Raw genomic sequence first — 20,386 nt, forward strand, 5'->3', positions numbered from 1 at the left:
GTGAATCTGCAGAACACACTACAGTGAGAATTCTCATACAGGGTGGTATAAATTTTAATTTACTTTGGACCTGACAAAACCTTTGATAAAAGAAACAAATCTCTGACATAATTTTAGTTCAGTGAATTAACCCTATAAATATCAGAATTTACATAAAGATCTGCAGTCTAGTGATAATTCTTCATACACATTCCCTTTTTCTCGATTTCTCAGGTTTAAAAACAGCATTTCTCGCCTAATCATTATGCATCTGATTTATCTAATCTATTATAGATAGTATTATTATTATTGTTACAGAAAATATGATATATATTCTATACAAACTTATTTTATTGTTTCAAACCAAGTGTACCTTCGCGACAACGAAACACCCGCGTATTTATATGGAGGATCGATGAGACCACAGCCAGCCTGGATCTTTATAAATAGAGGCGTTTAAAACTAACCACGGGGACCGGTTTATAAGGGGTCCCATAAAGTAACATCAGAATCGCGGGTGTATACACCGTCTCCCGGCATCACGGCGAATTGTCATAAATCGGAACAGGAACGAGACGGCCCACGGGGACCGAGAGGAATATTTTATGGAGTACTATCGGGGGTGCTCGGTTGTGTCCCCGTAAAGAATAATAGACCACGTTTCCCGGACCGGCCCTAGAGAACACATGGCTGGCTGACTCTCTCTCCCTTTCAGTCTCGAACACCAGACCTGATTTCGTGCACCAGAACACGTCCGGTGCATCCTCGACCGAGAGATATCACTCGAACCCCATAGATCACGTGCACGCTGTAACCCCCTGTTTCCAACCTCCACTTAGTCCAGGGTACACTAGGTTTTCGTTGTTCAAATGAAAATTATAAAAGAAATTATAATCAAAAGAATGATGGAAATAGTCTAAAAAAATATAAGTACAAACGAGTTTTTGCATTTATTGTTTCAGAAAGTTACTAATGCCGCGCCACTAGCCACCCCGGTGTTATACCTGTCGTCCAAGAAGTCGTGATGGCGATCGCAAAATGTCTCATCATTGGGATACTCCTGAACGTCCAGATCGATCAAAGTTCCCAGGGACAACTGGTTCGACTGGGTGAGTACAAAGTCATTGATCTTACCATTTGCCAAACGAAAAAAAAAACGATCTATGGCTCGTACAACGATTGTATTTTGCACAATTTAGCACGAGCAAACCTCAAACCATGGAAGGGATTAACGTTCAGAAATCTGTGAACGAATGAATCCACTGTATTTCGACAAGTGGTCCATCCTAGACAAACGTTAACACTGTGTTTTATAGTTTTCTTTTAAACTTCGAAGCTTATTTTCTTAATCTTGTTTTTGTTGCTGATTAATCCATTATTGCATTGATCCCTTAAATTATCAAACCCTTCGATCTTTAAAATCCTCGAATTAGTGATCGTCATCGCGATCTTTGGGCCAGGGGAGAAACAGGCGAGTCCTTGACTGCTTTTTGAACCAGGATCAAGTTCACCAACCGAAACGAATCTGCTTTCGCTTTTCCTCGCACTGTTCGTCGGTGCTAAATTTTTCTGAGCCCAGTCGGGATTTTTACGGGCAGAGGGAATCGCGAAAGAGGCTCGAGGAAGCGAGAGGAAGGAGGTGTAGCGACGAAAACACGTGCTCCAAGCGGAGCATAGGCTCGCAAGGGTGAGCCGTGGTATTTTCGTAGGCGATTCGAGAGAGGGAGGATCGCGCGAAAGAGAAAGTTACGAGCGCGGAATGGATGGAACGCGGCAAAAAAAATATCCGCGAGGGTGGCAGGAAGGGCTCACGAAGATACGCGAATAATAAAACAAAAAAAAATGCTGAGTGGCTTCGGTCGTAAGGAAGGCTATCGAATGGGTACTGTCGTCCGGCCTATAATGTCTAAAAATACCCATTCCATGAAGTATCGTTCAAAGGAACCTACAAAGAATTAAAAATTTATTACTACATGCAAACGAAGAAAGAAAATACATGCCTAGGTATTTCATACTTCAAAGTTTAATCTAAGGATTAATTGATCAAAGCTGTAAATGTAAAAAGATATTGCTAAATTGCTTTTCGGAGCTACTATTACGCCTGAATCACAAGGGCATCATCGGGTAGATTTAACCATTAATCATAAAATACTTGCCCTCCGAGATAAATAATGCGACAACGATTACTCTGTGACACTTTTAACCGTCGAATGGTAAAAGGGGTTTTAAGATCGTACTTGGTAAGGTGTGGTCGGATTCAACATAAACTCTTTTTTACTATTTTAAGGTAGGTAAAAAAAGTTATTATCCGGGACATGTTCGTTCGAGAACACCAGAAAAAAATGTGTAAAAGAGCGAGGGGACGCGAGTATTACTCGGTGTATATCTTTCAACGAAATTTTTCCGGCTGCTCGTTTCTCCGTCGACAAACTTTCCGATCGCTGGAACGCGGTGAAAGACAACGGGAACTCGTTTCGCGGGAGCGTCTTTGGCTACGTGGCAGAATTTCGAGAAATCCACGCCTCGAAGCGCCACCGATCGAATCCCCTTTGTCCCCCTATCCATCAATGTTGGCCATTTTCCAGTCACGTAATTACCAGGTCAAGTAGATACCGTTGCAATTTAGTTTGCCGGCGTTGTTCGCGCAATTGTCCCTAACGTTCGCCATTTTGGTCCCCTTGTTGAATCGCCACTACGAATGATCGAACAGGACCAAATAACCTCAGCTTATTCGCAAAAATATTATCACCGATAAGGATTGTTCAATGGGATTTTCGTTGATTGTCACAAAAATAAAATGTAAAAAATATCCTAAGATTTTTATAAGCTTTAGAATGTCCGTCACGCCTCTGATCGGTAGACACACGATTCGCCGGCGAATTTATTTTTAAAATCGTGTACAGAGGACAGCAGCCAGACGAAAATAAAAGTCCTTTCAGACTCGGCCTGATGAGAATTCCATTTGTGAAAACAGAGGGTTGATTTTCCGACACAAAAGAAAATACCTGCATAAAGAATTTCAACTGACGACTGAAACGTTGCAGAAACTTTTGTCGATTATTGTTCCTTGAATAAGTGTAAGAATGTTCACTGTAAAGGAAACGGTATTTTATTTCGTTGAAATCCATACCAATAATCATTCATCGTATAGATTCTTCATGAAAAGGCATCGAAATCGATTTTCGTCGAAATTTCAGTACACCGCTATCCGGAGTTCGTGATAATATTAATAGATCAAGCGGTCCTCGATCAAACGCTAAATCTCGTTTTGAAATTCGAAATTCTACTCGACGGTTATTATCTGTATTTTCGTCGAAGCTACCGGGATTGTACCGTGATCGATGAGAAATCACGGGAATCACTGGCAGTATAAACGACTGGTCATTAAATTCGAATTTAACTTATCGAAATTTACATGGTAACGTAAGATACTTCTGTACGAATCGTGACTTTTATAAAAAAAAAGAGCTTACAGAGATATATGAATTGATCAAATTGATCTCTGTGACATTGAATCGATAATAAATTGTACGAAGCTAATTACAAAAAAAAAAAGACGAGGAATTTAACCCACGGAAATTTTATTGTGCTGCAACGTGAACGCTGCCGATCGCCGTTTTCCCATTAAGGTTCCCGCGTCGTGCACAATGGGAAACGTGGGTTCTTCCAGGAAGGAAACGGTCGAAGTCGAATTTCACTAGGCGGTCGTTCGAAAACGCGGTGCGAACATCTGGTGCACAGATTCGGGGAGAACCCCGGGGTAATATTAAAATGCTTTCTCTAAACGGGTATTTAGCTGGAAGCCGACGTGTCCCGTTCGGAATTTCCGGCAATTGCACACGTGCGCGTCCGTTAATGTAGGTAAAGTGTACAAAACCGGCCATTGTGCCACGGCTACCTGCTGCTGCCCGGTACCAGCCGCCATTTTATTATCCCTAAAAAGGCAATAAATCACCGTGTACACGTGCTCCTTTCGCCTATTGTCCGTATTTTCTATAGGACCTGCAGAATATTTAAGGAAGGCATTATTGGGTCTGAGAAAAATATACGAGCCCCCCTCTGAAAGCGACCAAATCGACTCTGGTCTTTACGAAATTTCTCCGTTTCAATGTCTTTAATATATTTCTCATAAAAGAAACAGTAGATCCTTCCGTATACGGACACCCAGTGTTCGAATATTCTACTATCCTCCTAACGACCTTGTCTCACAAATATACAATAAAAATTAGTGCTTGCGTTAGTGATGGCGATAATTCCGATCAGACTGATTTTCTACGAAACTATTCAACAACTAAATTACTCGAACAAGCCTTCAGTATTTTTCTTCTCTATTCAAATAAATGAAGGTTAGTGTCAGAAACGATATTATTCAATTATCCAAAAGATTCCTTTATCCGAACACTTAGATACATTTTCTTGTTAGTTCAGATACAGAGGTTTCCACTGAATTTTCTATTCAGTACCATGTAACCTAAATCTCGAAATTTCGACTACTTGCCGATTGTTTGTTCGTAAATTTCCAATTGAAAGAAAATAGATGTAGGTACACTTCGTGCCTAATTCGACTGGACTAAACTGAATTTTCGGGATTCAGTCACCAGTGAAGATTTGCCTAAGGTTTCAAGTTGAAGTTTGATTCAATGTTTGAATTGAAGGGGATAGAGACAATGGCGATTCACGATCGGCAAGATCATCGCCTCCTGTCGAAATCTTGGTGCGTCGGTGATCCTCTCCCCCCCTAGGGGATCGAGGGGGGGAGGGGATGGCAAATCGCACTCCGCCTGCCATCTCTTTCATTGTCCAATTGGTAATATCAGCCGCTATTACCCTGTTGAATACATTTAATAGACAAAAGATTGGCAGGGGCTCTCATTTCAGTCGTGTGATCACGAGCACACGACCCCCGATCCCGTGGAAACGCGGTCGATCTGGTTGAGAATATCATCGACGGTTTGCTAATAACGGGCGAGCCAGCCCTGTACATATGGCATTCAATGACCGGGCAATTGGACAATTGAGCTCAATCATAATAATACACACATATATGTATATATATTATGTGTGTATATATATATATATATATATATATATACATATTGTCTCAACGCTAGTATTTCGAGCTGTTATCAATAAAACGTGTTTGCCGGAAAGTAAATTTCGACCCGTCGCTCCACGTCGGATCTTCCTCTTTACCCTTTCTCTCCTTCCTCAAAAGATTGTATCTTCGGTACTATTTTGTTTTTTTAACCTTCATCCGTTCCTTGTGTCAATTTTACACATTTTTCTCCTGAGAAACGATGTTATTCCGTCGTGCATAGATAAATTTAGCTAATGTTCCGTCATTTTTACTTTAAAGAATGTGTAAGTTTAACTGTCAAGAGAGTTCGAGGGACAAATTAGGTTGAGAAAATGAGGCACGGACGAAGATTAGCCCCTTACCGCATGGGATTTTAATTTGATAAATAGTCACAATAATCAATTCTGTGAATTCTAATATTTCTTTTCATTTCTGAACGATTGAAAATAAGTACCCATGTATGGTGCATTTATTTATTTATTCTATATTCCAGTGAAAAATCCTTCTACCTAAAAATTCTCATTTTTATTCGTCGAACAAGCTAACAAGGTTTGTCCACGAGAACACCTTGTAGCTGCACGTAAAATGGATCTCAGAGTTATCTCACGTACAAGAGTCTTGTACGTATCCCACGGCGTCGAAGCTTCCAGGAACACGCAAAAGTGTCCAGAACACGCACACTTGACCCCAGCGAGAGCAAGCAAGTGACGCCTAATTACGATTGTCTGGCATCGGTAGTCAAGCCAAGCGACTCCGGAGCCTCCATACGCTCATTAAGATAGCAGCCGGTCTTAAGCGCTGTCCCTTAATCTCCCCAAAGGGATCATCCTTTTTAAGGTATAATTATGCAGCCGGAACGGGGGCCTCGCGTTGGTTGTTTTGTACCTGACTAAAGGGGAGAGAGCACTCTTCTCGTGGTCCCTGCATCGGCGCGTCAAACCACTGGAACGTTTCTATCTGTCAGCCCACGGGACCTTTATCCCGCGGGCGTTTTTTCTATCCGACGCGATGTTTTTATATCAAACAACGTAACGTCCCCGGGGCCGTGGTGGAATCTTAATTAGAACGTCCGAGACGTTCTCTTCGGGCCGGGACAACTCACGAGGTCTCTATATCTCCGACTTTTAAATCCTAGTCCAGTCTTTATACGAGTCCCTCTTGGTTGCCTGTAGGGTCTGGATCACTTGTGGTCTCACGCAACCACGCGGCCACAAGAAGATGGCGTGTTTGTCGTCGGGCGATCCTTTCTTGATCGATTTCGATGATTTGAGGTTTGTAAACGATGCTTCGATCATTCTTACCGTTTGTATAAATCTTTTTATGCTTTTATCTTTTTTACGAAATTATTGTTTCGTTGTTTTTTAATTTTATAGAATCGATGAATGTTTAAATTAGTTTAAATTATTGGTTGACCTTTGTGAAGGAAACAGAAAAGACTTCTAATAGAAGCACGTACGATATACAGTGTTATCGTGTTGTTATCAATCGTCTGTTGTTTCTTAACCGCTTTCGATGATTCACGCAGCGACGACCAAATTCTAGGATTATTTAACAAAGAACGAATGCACTCTTGATCCCAGTTGATCAGTCTGAAGTGTGAACGTAACGCATCGTCTGTTTCATCGACAGAGACGATCGTTTTATTAGAACGATAAGCTGCATGATCCAGGTGGAAAAGAAAATGTTTTCATATCGATCGTACGAGATTAATACGAACTGCTCCAAATGATTGCATCAAGTACTATATAATCCTTATGAACTAGAAATGATGTATCAAAAAATATGTATAAAAAGTCATAGATCCATAGTTTCTCGATGTGTGGACATCCCGAAATAGACGGTACATTCATTAAGAAAACAATTTGTTCAACGAAGTCACTTAGAAAATACGTCGAAACGTGGTCGACCTAAGAAAACAGCAATTAGGCAAGTCAGGCGTTAATGTAATATCAATGATATTGCTAATTCAAATACTACAGCGAAAGGTGTTTGTCCGAAAACATTTGTCCGGCACTGTGGTACAAATTCTTATGAATTTAAAATCGAAGTGGTAACAAGAAGTTAAACGTCGCTTTACAAAATCATTACGAGCCGGATAATTCATCGAGTATTGTAATACATAGGATACAGTTCCTGATCCTCTCGAGTTCGAGGCCGATATATCATCCGTACCGGTGACGAAACCGCGGGGGAAATTATTTCGTCAGACCGATAAGCGACGACTGACGGCCCCCTTGTTCCGCCAGGGGAAAAAAAGAGAAACAGTGAAAGGGTTCGGAGTATCGAGTTTCCGCTTTGTAGGATTAATACCAGTCGGTGTACATCGGCCGCGAAAAGCACAGCCTCCTCTCGGGATCAGATCGTCGGATTAAGAATCTACGATACGATCTAACTGCGTGGGATATCGGGGTAATACGAGACCTCTCGCGGGTCCGTCGAATTCTGTTGCCCTTTGTCTCTCTGAAGTCCAGCTGAGAAATAGGACGTGCCCGAGGAAATTAATCTCAACGATTCAGTGTACATCAGATGACGGTGAAAATTTATTCAACGAGAACAGAAATTAATCGATAATATTTAACCCTCTAATAGTAAAATCCGGGTCGTATCCGACCTAAGTTGCAATTCCTTTTGTGCTGTCCACACTCCATTATTATTCTCATTTTACAATATTTTTAAACGCTTAATACTTACATCATTATATGTTATACAACTCAATTATTATTCCTTAATATATAAATTAACAAATACTAGTTCGAGATAATAATTTTTTTTACCCGTCTGAAAGTAGCAAAAAAGAGTACCAAGTACATACGACCTTAAAACCCACCATACCGTTCGAGGGTTAAAATCAGAGAATTCGTTTGAGCTTCGAAAAGAAATGACTCTCAGGTGTTGGAGCAATTTTTTAGTGTATATAACTGTTGGGTGTAAGTTAAAGAATAATTTTCCGAGCGAAAGGGGGAAAAGTAACGGATGATTTTGCGATGCGAGTCGAGGAAGCAATTCGTTCCTCGAGGCCTGTTGATGTTTGCCCGAGATGAAAGAGTTGCTCGCAGAAGTTCCGAATATTTTTGGAGGGCTGTTTACGCTGTTGGATACTCTGCGCGGTTCCAGCCGATGTCCCTGAACGCTATTTCCACGTAGCTATCATCTAAACCCGTCTCACTGCGGTCTAAATTGATTTTCCGACGAATGTATTCCGAGCGCTTGTTCGAGAAGTTGAAATTTCGTGAAAAAATTGTAAACCATCGAAATTTCCTAATTGTAGCCCCACAAAGCAATCGATATAACTTAATATCTCAAAAATAATAAGCGAATCGACAGACATGTGTCCCCTCAATTTCAGAAGTACCACTCATTCAAGCATTGCCAATATCGAATCGTAATGACAATTGAATCCAATCGTCTCCCCTGTCATTGACTGGTGACTTCTAATTATCAATCGAATTCGCGATCTACAATGAATATTGGTCCCTTAAACAATATTTATCGAGGACAACAAGAAGTATAGGATGTTCAGATGTTCATTTTGTAATAATAATCAACAAAACGATTGATTATAGGACCTATGTTAATTACACATTTTTTTACTCTACACAGTGGATATTATAAGCACCTAAATTTCTTAGATCCTTTCTTTTTGAACTCCCTGTACAGTAGTAAAAAGCACGTCAGCGAAACTGAAGGTCGAACGAAGTTGTAGAAATTCGAAAAAGTCCGATTTAGGAATCGATAAATTATTTTTGAAGAGTGTGCTACAGGTGCGCACGTAAATACTTTTCGCGACCAGTGTATTCGAAGAGATTAACGGCAGCTTGGCTGGACTTGCTCGCGACCAGATTAAACCGACTGTTCGTCACGGTGTGTCGACGAAAATGGATTCGTCGTTCGACTACGGAAAGCTGGACGATGGTCCCCCGGCCATCAGTTCTCATTACTTCGCGGAAATGTCGTCCCGCGAAAACAGACCCCCCTTGTGATTAATGAGAGATTTAATGGCGCTAACTCACCGGTTACTGCACGCGGCCCCCTCGAGTTTGGGTGTTCCAGATTGCACGATGTCCTCGTAATCCAAGAAAGTCTGTTGCACAGGCCACACCTGGAAGTTTGATTTGAAATTTTATTAAGACACTCCATCATTGTCTTGGCTTTTCGATGCAATTTTCAAATTTCTTACTCTAGAGTTACTGAAATTATAAGGGCGTGTTTTTACATTATGCTATATTTTATTACATGTTATATATATATCAATATGTCATAAACTTTAGTTCAGTGTATATTCGATGCATGGTAGTTCCAGTGTTAATGAACATCCAGTCAAGAAAATATACAATAGTCACATGGTTTTTCGGCAGCAAGTAGTGTTACTCGAACACGACTAAAACGTTAACAAACACGTTCAAACAGAAATATGTTAATATCCCACATAGCGTGATGACTTCGAGCTCTCGATTAGTTCACCGGTTTGTTTGAACTTCATTAAAATACACGTTCCTATGGTGCACTGGTCAGACTCCGTATGTGTAACGAAAAGCTATGCCGTTTCTAAACATAGCCGGGAAATGCCTGGAAATTGTAGGGATCGCGTGTATAAACTGTATCGATTTTGATTGTTTCTTTTACACTTCGGGGATAGAGGTCTGCGTAGCATTCGCTTTCGACTCAATTACGGTAATTTTCATTTCGATGTACGAAAGAATTCGGTTGGAATCATAATCAGAACATTCATTCAATAACAAAAATAACAATGATTTACTTAAAACCGGTCATTTTTTCATTCACTGTAGGGTGGATGTACCAGTAAATGAACACGTATCAGTGAGTGAACATTGCAATACAAAAATGAATAAATTAAGTCATTAAAATAAGCAAAAATTAAATTATTGATTTTTTTCAATTCTTTGTTTCATATGCAAACAATTGTATGTTTCCTTTATAATTCAACTAATTACGTATTTCCAATTTTTCAAACTGAAATCTATACGTTATAAAAAGGTGCAAATATTAAAAAATTTAATTCTCATGTGTCGAATATTTAGTAATATTATTATCATTTAAAATTCAATTTCAACTATTTTCTGTTTTCTTATTGTCTATTTTTCATTTACCAGAAACGAAGCTCCAACAAAAATAACACAAAGATCTAATATTTTCCAAAAACAATTTCTCCACGACCAAAGCCCCGCCGCTATTTTCCATTTCGGCGAAACTTCGGTTCGACGCTCGTACGTTTCCCGATGGATTTTCGACCAGCACGTTATTCCGTTCTAAATTGGACCGGCTTTCGCCCGCGGAAAATATTTTGAGAACCGGTCACGACCGTCTCGCGGAAGCGTGCACGCGCGTTCTCTGCGCGTTCGCGCGAAAACTTTGAAATTAATTTACGAGCGACGCGTGCTATTCCCGATAAAACCCGCGCGTCGTAGGAACACGGAGGCTTTTTCAGACGATCGAGAGTGATTTATCGAACGTAATTAATGTCCCGTGGCCCGTGCCGTATAATATCGTTGCCCTGGAACACAATGTTATCGGTTGCTTTCTCACCCATGGGTTTAGATAATCGTGGCGAACACGATCGATCCAAAGTATCGAGGCGAGTACTTCTGAATAAGGTGAAAACTAGCGGGTAGATAAATCACTTCTGGACAACGGCTATCTAAACGCCGAGAATTAATTGGACTGGCTGCTGACTTCGTCGTTTTTCTAATCTTCTGGTTTCCAGGTGAATCATTAATAACGTCGCTGAGATTCTCGACTTCGTCGAGGAAGAACTTTCTTTTTTCACCGTGGATTAATGGTTCGATATTTCCACGTATCTTTGGAATTCGAGAAATACAGATATATTCGTAATGGAATGTAGGAAATAACGATTTCAATTCGAATTAAAGAAACCTGAAACGATTCGAATTGTTTCGAGAGGTGTGCAAGAAATTAGAACCTGTACGACCCGTGTGAGATCTGACACGGTTCTTCGCAAGAGGATCTTGCATGAAACAGGTAGCGAAACTCTCTTTGATCCTGTTGACAAAGAGAAAATAGGAGAAAAGTCACGACCTACCGCAGAACGATGGGGGTAAAAAGAGTTCCCGAAGGCGAGGACACGAATAAATAAACGACCAGGGTAGTCGTGTTGTCAAACGAGGGACTCGCGTAGCCGCCATTAGCTAATGGCTGACGTTCCTCCGAAGCAAACGTGCAGTCTGCAGAGCCTATTCCAACTGCTTGTACTTTTTGAAACGAAACTATTTCCTACCACTGTGACCGTTTAGCCCAGGGACCCCTTTTTAACCCTTGATTACCATTTACAATTCGTTTAGATCAGATAATTGGCTAAAACAATTGTCTTCCCATCGGATCTATTATTTGGTAAAACGATTGATAGCTCCTAATCGTTATTTACCAACAAAAGTTTGGTGTTTGCGATTAAATCGTTGCTTTCGCTTGTTACGAGTGCGTATGTATTTCGGAACGTTGCCCATGAACGTTGCCAAGCTTTGAGAGACGACACACACGTGACGGACTCGTGTCCGAAAAAAGAAGAAGAATCGGGGGGGGGGGAACGGAACTTCCCGGGACGAAAGACAATAAACTCGATCGACTTCCGTCGAGAGAGAGAAGCACTCCGGGACAATCAGTCATTTGTACGGACGGCAGGCGAGAAGGATGTTTAAAGCGCCGCGACTCGGGTTTTAAGAAAGGGAATGAAGATCTGGGGAGAGACCACGAGGCGGAAATTAAAGCAGTCGTCGTTGTCGTGGAGGAATCGGATGGAACACCGAGCCTGTCCAGGAAATCGTGGGCGAGGTGGAATTCAGTCGTTGCGTCCGATTGGATGATATATATACGTCTCCGTGTTAATTACGCGAAACGACGGATTCACGGCGTTAGCATAACTATGAAAATAATAGCTTGAACGGGTACAAGCCGAACTTTAAATGAAAAATCACTCTTCGATCTAGTCTCCGCTGACTTTGACGCAGGTATAAAAAAACACGTTTCCCTTGTAAATAACGTGTAACAAGTATAATCGAAATTTATTATAGAAATTGAATTCTTTTGAATTTTAGTATAATAAAATATTTTTTATCATAAAAACCTTAACATGGAATTCTAATCTTTCGAAAGGGTTTGCTTTTCAAGGGTAAACTACTGCCATGTTGAATTTTTCTTCACCACAAAAAAAATCTATATATAGTTTTTTGAAGTACTACAACATATGTGAAAACGAAAAAAATCGGAAAGGGACACATAGCTAAGGTCCTCTGTGAGTAAAAGTTACCCAAACTGACGGTATATAGAATACATTCGATTTATTTTTATGAAGGATCGTTTCCTGTGAAATTTATTTCTCACTTTATTATTCATCGCGAACGTTTATGCCATTGAATAAAACGTGGCCCGAAACTGGTAGGAACCGCAATCACTGCGCAAACCATAACCAGACGGAGAGAGAGAAGACACCCTCGGGGCAGAGACTTCTAAATTTAGTCTGACGCGTTCTACCGACGAGGAAGACGCGAATTCGACGTCGGTAGACGAGAAGGGGACACGGACGGCAGGGGGACGATACACGATTCCAGATGGAACGTCGGGACGATGGGGTCGGTTGTGTCGCGATTCGTCTTTGGCCAGTGTCCAAAACGAGACGGACACCTCGGTGCCGAATTCATGAATGGACCAGCGTGGAAAATTAGTTCCCATGGGCAAGCTCGACGATTTTCGTTAAACGGGGACACGTTTCCTTTCTGCCGTGTCCAGTCTTTCGTTTACACGAAATCGTCTCTTTCACCTTGATGTCTCGAGGTCAAGTTGCTCAAGACGACGAATGATCCGTCACGCGATAAACTGGACGCAATGAATTTTTCCATTAGCGATTCGTGGTGGCCATCCCTTCCGCCGATTCGACACGTGGAATATATGAAATCGCGGCCAGAACGCGTTTTCCTCGCGCGGTTTTTAACGTGTTATGTATCGCAACAACGGTTCGCAGAAGAATCGAATTAGACGAGGCCGAACGCTTGCCAAGCGGCGGCCACTTCAATTTATCTTCGTAATGTCAGATACAGTCGGCCGAAGAAACTCTGTACAGGGTGTAGAAAAGCTTCGTGAAACTCAAGGTCAATCTTTCTTTTTTGGTACCAAATAATAAGCCCTACGATTCTAACATTCGTCTTTAACGAGATGATGGGATCAACGGTGACCCATATTTATACAATACAGTAAATCTTCCATGAGTGTTCGAAGGTTCCTCAGCACTGACCATTAAATATTTCATGAACTAATGGCCATATTTGATTGAAACAAATATCATTGCCTTCAGAATTTATGCTCTATCACTGTATTGAATCTTATTAAAAAGTCAGCCTTCGTAATTCGAGGAGTTTTAATACGAATTTATTGATTCTGTTACAGATCTGAATCATCCGGACGCGGTGATGGTGCCGGTCGACGAAAAGCTAACACTACGGTGCTCCACCAACGGGAAAACGACCTGGTACAAGGATAACGAAATATTACGGGCGACGTCGCCGAGAATACGGCTGATGAAGCAGTCCTTGAGATTCAAGTACATCGGACCCGAAGACACGGGCTCGTACGCCTGCCTGGTCGAATCGAACGCGACGCTCGAATGGCGGAACGTGACGATACGGATCGAGCCGTTGCAGAACGACGGCTACCAGCACGACGTCGACCGGCTGGGCAACGCCATGGGGGCCCATCGAGCCGAAGAGGAAACGAACGAATTGGAAATCGAAGCGAGAAGTTAGCATCCCTCGGATAATCATAATTTATTCTTATCATTCCAGCATGGTCGGTCGTGTTCAAATTTCCATATCGCACCAAACGTTCACTGTACAGGGTGTCCCACCTAATGTGAACACCCTCGACGTGTCACTTGTTTTTGAAGAAACAAAAAGACGCGAGGAGAAAGTATTATTCGGTTAGAAGCAAACATTTTTTTTTTAATATGAAGGTCGTTTTTTTTTTAAATGGGACTGCATATTTTTGTCAACGTGACGTAAATAGTTGAGATCAAGACCAATATAATGACCTATAATAGTGTGACCTTCTTGTGATTTTGTATACGAAAAATCCACAAATGTATGAGAGTAGATTTAAATAATAACATAACTACGATAGAGGGATTAGCGCAAAAATATATCAAAGTTGGTGGACATCACTTTGAGTACTTTATGAAAATACATTTTCTAAGGTACTCACTTTAGGTGGAACACCTTGTATAAGTAAATAGTCCAACTTTTGTCCAAGATTCAGTTCATGACCGACTCGAAGATTAGATCTCCTAGGCAATTACCCAGTTATATTCCTCAAATTCTTCGTCTAGTTTCTATTACTATTAAAAATTCTTTATCTAATTTCTATTATTCTCGTATTCGATTCAGATTTGCCAGAGACCAGGTCGCTACACCTGGACAGCGATAATGGGGACAGCGATCTAGAGAACGAGACGGCTGGTGAGCACAACAACACCGCTCCAGAACGGGCACCGTCGTTCAATAAAAGCGTGGAGATGCCCAATGTGGTCGTAAAACCAGCTGGTAACATGCTTCGGCTGAGGTGTCCTAGCTTCGGTAATCCTAGGCCGAACATCACCTGGTTGAAGAACAACGAGGAACCGAAGCGAACTTTGGGTACCATTGTGATCAGCAAGTGGACCTTCAGGCTGGAGGACCTGGTACCCGAAGACAGTGGGAATTACACCTGCGTGGTGTGCAATTACCTTGGCTGCATCAATCGAACCTCCAAGGTGGAAATTATCGGTGAGTACTTTTTTGATATATCATCGATGATGATTCTAGAGGATGTAGTGTCCAAGTATGACAATGTCATCTAGGTTGTTGCGTGTGGAATATCGATCTAGTTTCGATTTAAATGAGCTTTGTACAACTTACGATCTATATTTAAGATCATCGAAAAATGTTCAAAGTGTATAGATTTTATGGTAGATATTTTACACGCGACAACCTAGCCGTACCCGATTTGGGCGAAGCGGTCTAACACGAAACGACTCTGTAGAGCGTTTTCCGCACAAGCCGTACATCAACGAGGATTTCCCAAAAAACGTGACGGCGATGGTGAACAGCACGGTGACCTTCAAGTGTCCGATCGTGTCTGATCTCGAGCCTTTTATACAATGGCTGAAAGTGGCCGAATACCCGGGCGACGAGGAGAATTCACCGAAGGGCAATCTGCTGCAGGTACAGGAGTAGATCGTGTAAATCGGGGATTCCGGTGACGTTTCTCTGTTGCTCTGGTGTGGAGTCTCGTAGTGACTAACTTGATGGTGGAGGAGCTGTCGATCTGAACGATCCTTTCGTGTATTTACAATAATCAACTTTCAGGTGGTGTCTGGCGAACTTCCTGGCGACTTTGTGACTACCATTACTTTCGATCTAGCGTTTCGTGTTTCAGTAAAAAATCGTTTCACCTGTTCTTTTATTCTTTGAGGTGCAGGTCTATTTGATTGTAAATGTCCTTCGAGATCGAATTCATTTTTCTAGGAGAATACGAACTGTTTCGAGTCTGATCTTTTTCCATGTATTCGATCTCGAAAGGGCATTCGTATCTTTCTTTCTCGACTTTCTCTTCTTGTCTTATTCTTGAGCTTGGTAAAAAGACGGTGGTTGGGTCTATTTTTCCTATAGAGAGCGTGAAACACCGGCCGATACTGACCAGACCGCCGAAAAACACCACCGTTCTGATAGGAGGCAACGCAACGATGACCTGCGAGGTACTCTCCGATGCTCATCGTCACCTCGAATGGTATCACGGTTATCACACTTCTTTCGACACTGTCAACAAAACCAATCAGAGTTTCCGGGTGGAGGTCAAGGTGGGCACGTAGAACTATTTGCATGATTTATTATTCTTGCTTTCACATTCTCAGTGCTTTCGCTGTCTGTGCTTCTTCTGTCGTCGATTAAACCATCTGTCCTTCAATGAACCGACTTTCTGTTTTATTGTGAGAATTAATAATCACCTGGAAGCTTTATAGTATCTATACAACACGTTCACCATGATGTAAATGTACAATGATTTGTTTATGGAAGGCTAGTCTTCATTAACTTCTTCGGAGACGAATTTATTAACACCACAAGAAATATATTTTATTTTACAGGTGTATTTAATTAAACTATATTTATCAATATTAACAACTATCACTTAGTTGAATATCCTGTTTTGCTGGGAAATTTCTTAGTGAATATTTAATTACAATTATAATTTGTAATGATGCTTGAATGAAAGAAAAACTAAACGTAACCCATACGTGCCAGTATCCCTCAAGAGGTTAAGCAAATTCAGAATTAAAATTAAGAAATTAAAAATTTGTTTCTTAATATACTATGTACAAAATGGTAGAGAAAGCTTCCACGGTTAAATGTCGTATTAAGGTGCTAGCTATTCTTCTAGTCAACTCCTAACTATAGCTTTCCAATGTGTTCGATGAACTCTTAAAGAGTTATACATATAATAATCAGTACCATATTACTCTTACTGTAGGACGGAACCTACGCAGATAATCCAGAGGTGCTAAAACTGTACAACGTAACCGAGAAGGACGAGGGCTGGTATACATGTATCGCCCAGAACACGTTAGGCGAAACGTTCAGCAGCGCCTACCTTCGAGTGGTCGAATGTGAGTACGAAAAAAGATAGATTTAATATCGACACATACTCCCAATTACTGGGAATTATAACAAATAATTTGTATCGACAAATCATCGTTTAATATACACACTTGTAGCTCTCGAGGACCATAGAGTCCCCATCCCAGCGAAGCCACAGATTCTCGTGAACATTCTGGCAGCTGTACTGTTCATCTTCTTCGCTGTTGGCGTCGTGGTGGTGATCTATATCTTCCATCGACTGAAACGCGAGAAGATGAAGAAGCTGCTGGCGATCGAGACAGCAAGAGCTGCGGTGGTCACTCAATGGACGAAGAAGGTGATCGTGGAGAAGCAGAATCTGGTGAACGCTCAGAATGTTCAGGAGCCGTTATTGATGCCTGTGGTGAAGATCGAGAAACAGAAATCGACGGTCGCCGCGGAGGACAGCAATGGAGGCAGCATATCGGAATACGAGCTTCCAGTTGACAGTGCCTGGGAGTTACCTAGAGAACACTTGAGTCTGGGCAACACTCTTGGTGAAGGTGCCTTTGGAAAGGTTGTCAGGGCGCAGACGAACACTGGTAAACCTGGGATACCTAGCGTGGTGGCTGTAAAAATGTTGAAAGGTATGTGTGCTCATTGAAATATACCTCAAACATCTTTAACCCTTCAACGCCAGGTGTTGCATCGATGCAACACTCAATTGAAAACTGCGTCAAATTCTGTCGTTGGTTAATACCTTACTTTTGTCCTAACATGTTCAAATACCTGACAAAATGAGCTTTCGTAATTTCCGAAAAAAGGAAAAAATCCAATAACATCTGTTTAATATCAAAATTTCCATAATGTTGAAATAACAATTCAAGGGTCGAGGCGTTGAAGGATTAAACGTTTTGTCGAAAACATTTCCAAACGCAGAGAAATGAGACGATTCCGAATCTGTTGCAGAGGGTCACACGGACGCAGAGATGATGGACCTTGTGTCTGAAATGGAGATGATGAAGATGATCGGCAAACACGTGAACATCATCAATCTATTAGGCGCCTGCACCCAAGGTGGGCCGTTGTACGTAGTGGTGGAGTTCGCGCCCCATGGGAATCTACGTGATTTCCTACGTGACCATAGACCCTCGTCGGGATACGAGCCGACGATTGGCCAAGAACAGAAGGAAAAGAAAACCCTGACGCAAAAGGACCTGGTCTCGTTCGCGTATCAAGTGGCCAGGGGTATGGAGTATCTGGCAAGCCGAAGATGCATCCACAGGGACCTGGCCGCCAGGAACGTCCTGGTCAGCGACGAGTACGTTCTGAAGATCGCTGACTTCGGTCTTGCCAGGGACATACATTGTCACGATTACTATAGGAAGACCACGGATGGACGGCTGCCCGTCAAATGGATGGCACCCGAGGCGCTGTTCCATCGGGTGTACACCACTCAGTCCGACGTGTGAGTATTTGAAATGATCTAAGGTTTATTGACCCCTTGACCAGAATATGTGATCTAGCCAACAATATTAACGTCGATTTCCTTTTTCTGGTTCTGTCAACGCTTTTAAGCTTTCATTGAAAATTTCAGGTTTAGTTTCAGTTTTAGTTTTTCTTTTTGTTGTCAACAGTTTCAGAGATTTTCGAGTGAGTCGATTTAAATGAGACACTCTATATATGTTCCTATATTCTTCTTTTCTTCTTTTTAAGTTTCATTTTATTATATGTTCTTTCTGTTATTTCAATGTATATTGGGCGAATTTACGACCTTTACAATAAATTATTTCCTTGAAGCAAACAGATATTTTTATTATTCGACAATTATTAAAGAGTTTTTCGCGGCTATGTTGCAGCTGGTCGTACGGAATTCTGTTGTGGGAGATCATGACGCTAGGTGGAACCCCCTATCCGTCGGTACCATCGGTAGAGAAATTGTTCCAGTTACTGCGAACTGGTCATCGAATGGAGAAACCACCGTGTTGTTCGATCGAAATGTAAGAATATTAAACTCTTCACATTTTCTGTGTTATTGCATTCTGTAATATTAAAAGTACCGATTCAAACGATTCGTTTCTTCCAGATACATGTTGATGAGAGACTGTTGGAGCTATCAGCCGAACGAAAGGCCAATGTTTGGAGAACTGGTCGAAGATCTTGACAGGATACTAACGATTACTGCAAACGAGGTAAGAGAAGAATATTTCGAACTAGATCTTCACGTGTACGTTGGACTAGATTTAAGTCCAGCTCTTATTTTTATTCTCTACACATCTAATTAATATATAAACTTCGTCAACTTTAGGAATACTTGGACCTTGGACTACCACAATTAGACACCCCACCCTCCAGCCAAGAATCCAGCGAAGCCGAGGATGACGAGGGCGAAGAGAAATTCCCCTATTTGCTGTGAATTCAACCGGACCGTTTTGGTCGTCATCCGAGACTAACCATCCAAGAGGATCAACGAACGAAATACGAAGATGAAGAAGAAGAAGGGAATAGAAGGAACGCCGGGTCTGAAATCGACCGATCCAGCGAACACGCCAAATAATCTGAATCAGTATTGACCTGTTAGCGCGTATTCTGTAGGGTTAAGGAACAAATGGGGATGAATAACTGTCAATTGAAAAACTCCGGCCTTCGTGGAGACTGATTTTCTTAACGAGACTACATGTATTTATTATACTGTATCGTTATACCCTGGGACGCGTTTACGTTCACGAAGAATCAAGGATCGTCGTCGAACGGTCTCAGTATTGGAACGCGCGCTCCTGTTCCCAGATATTTTTTGTACGTTTCTCAGGTTTCGCGGTTCGTTATCAGGAACGAACACCACGAAGACTTCGATGCACACACTCCCCGAAACCAGCATCCGAAGTATTTGTGTACAGATGGAGTGGACAAGACACGAGGGGTGATAAAAAAAAGAAGCTAAAATGCTAACAGTATCCTTCGAAGCAGTCCCCTGATTAATATGCACTTGGTCCCACGTTCCTGCCACTTCGAAGAATATCGTCGGAAGTTCTTACTAATAGCTACTTAGCTCTGGTCGCGTGAGTAGGCGCCAATCAAGGAGCTAATTTTACGAGTTAGCTAGAATCTTGTCCATCGAGCATAAAAGTGTTTCTTCTTTAGACGTCGTCCGATTTGTATTGTCGGTGGAACAAATATAGTGACTATCGTGGGAACCCTCTGCAATGGCCACATAAACCACATATTTCAGAGAAATTTGGTTCACATTGGCTGAGGTTTAATGCAATAACTGTCGTGGCCTCTAATCAGAGACTCGAAAGGGGCCTATATGTATCAGCCTGATACGAATTCTAGGCTAACCCAACCTCGCATCCCTAGAAAGACTTTCAGACAAAAAACTAGGGTTTCTTACTCTTGTTATTAGTGATAAGAATTTAGTCGAGCGACTTCGTGCCTAAGGGCGACCTCACCTGGGAATTAGCGACCCAAAGAGATCGACCCAGGACCTCTCCTGAATTCTGGACCCACGATACCCAGAAAAAAACGCTACCTCCCTGCGGCAATCTACGAAGTCTCTGTATTTGTTATCCCGATAACACACATGTTATACCGTGCCATTAATAAGTGCCTTGGGAGGATCGCGTAAGCCAGAGGCTCCACCAGAGCTTCTCCATGGGGAAAAGGAAACAACGAAAGAAGAAGAAAGAACTAAAAGCAGGTGCGGAAGACTTCGAATCCTCGA

At 41.7% G+C, this 20,386-nt stretch overlaps 1 protein-coding gene across 1 annotated transcript; it reads left to right on the plus strand.

Moving 5' to 3' along the window:
* The first annotated feature begins 991 nt into the window (after window positions 1-991).
* LOC107190534 (fibroblast growth factor receptor homolog 1-like) lies at window positions 992-19,123 on the plus strand. The gene is made up of 10 exons (XM_015579343.1): window positions 992-1,088; window positions 13,469-13,819; window positions 14,461-14,838; window positions 15,724-15,911; window positions 16,580-16,715; window positions 16,824-17,312; window positions 17,635-18,133; window positions 18,525-18,665; window positions 18,752-18,857; window positions 18,974-19,123. The coding sequence occupies exons 1-10, from the start codon at window positions 1,004-1,006 to the stop codon at window positions 19,079-19,081; spliced, it is 2,481 nt and encodes an 826-aa protein (XP_015434829.1). The 5' UTR covers window positions 992-1,003; the 3' UTR covers window positions 19,082-19,123.
* Window positions 19,124-20,386: the final 1,263 nt, after the last annotated feature.

The sequence above is a fragment of the Dufourea novaeangliae genome, unplaced genomic scaffold, assembly GCF_001272555.1.
Source record: "Dufourea novaeangliae isolate 0120121106 unplaced genomic scaffold, ASM127255v1 scaffold187, whole genome shotgun sequence".
Lineage (NCBI taxonomy): Eukaryota > Metazoa > Arthropoda > Insecta > Hymenoptera > Halictidae > Dufourea > Dufourea novaeangliae.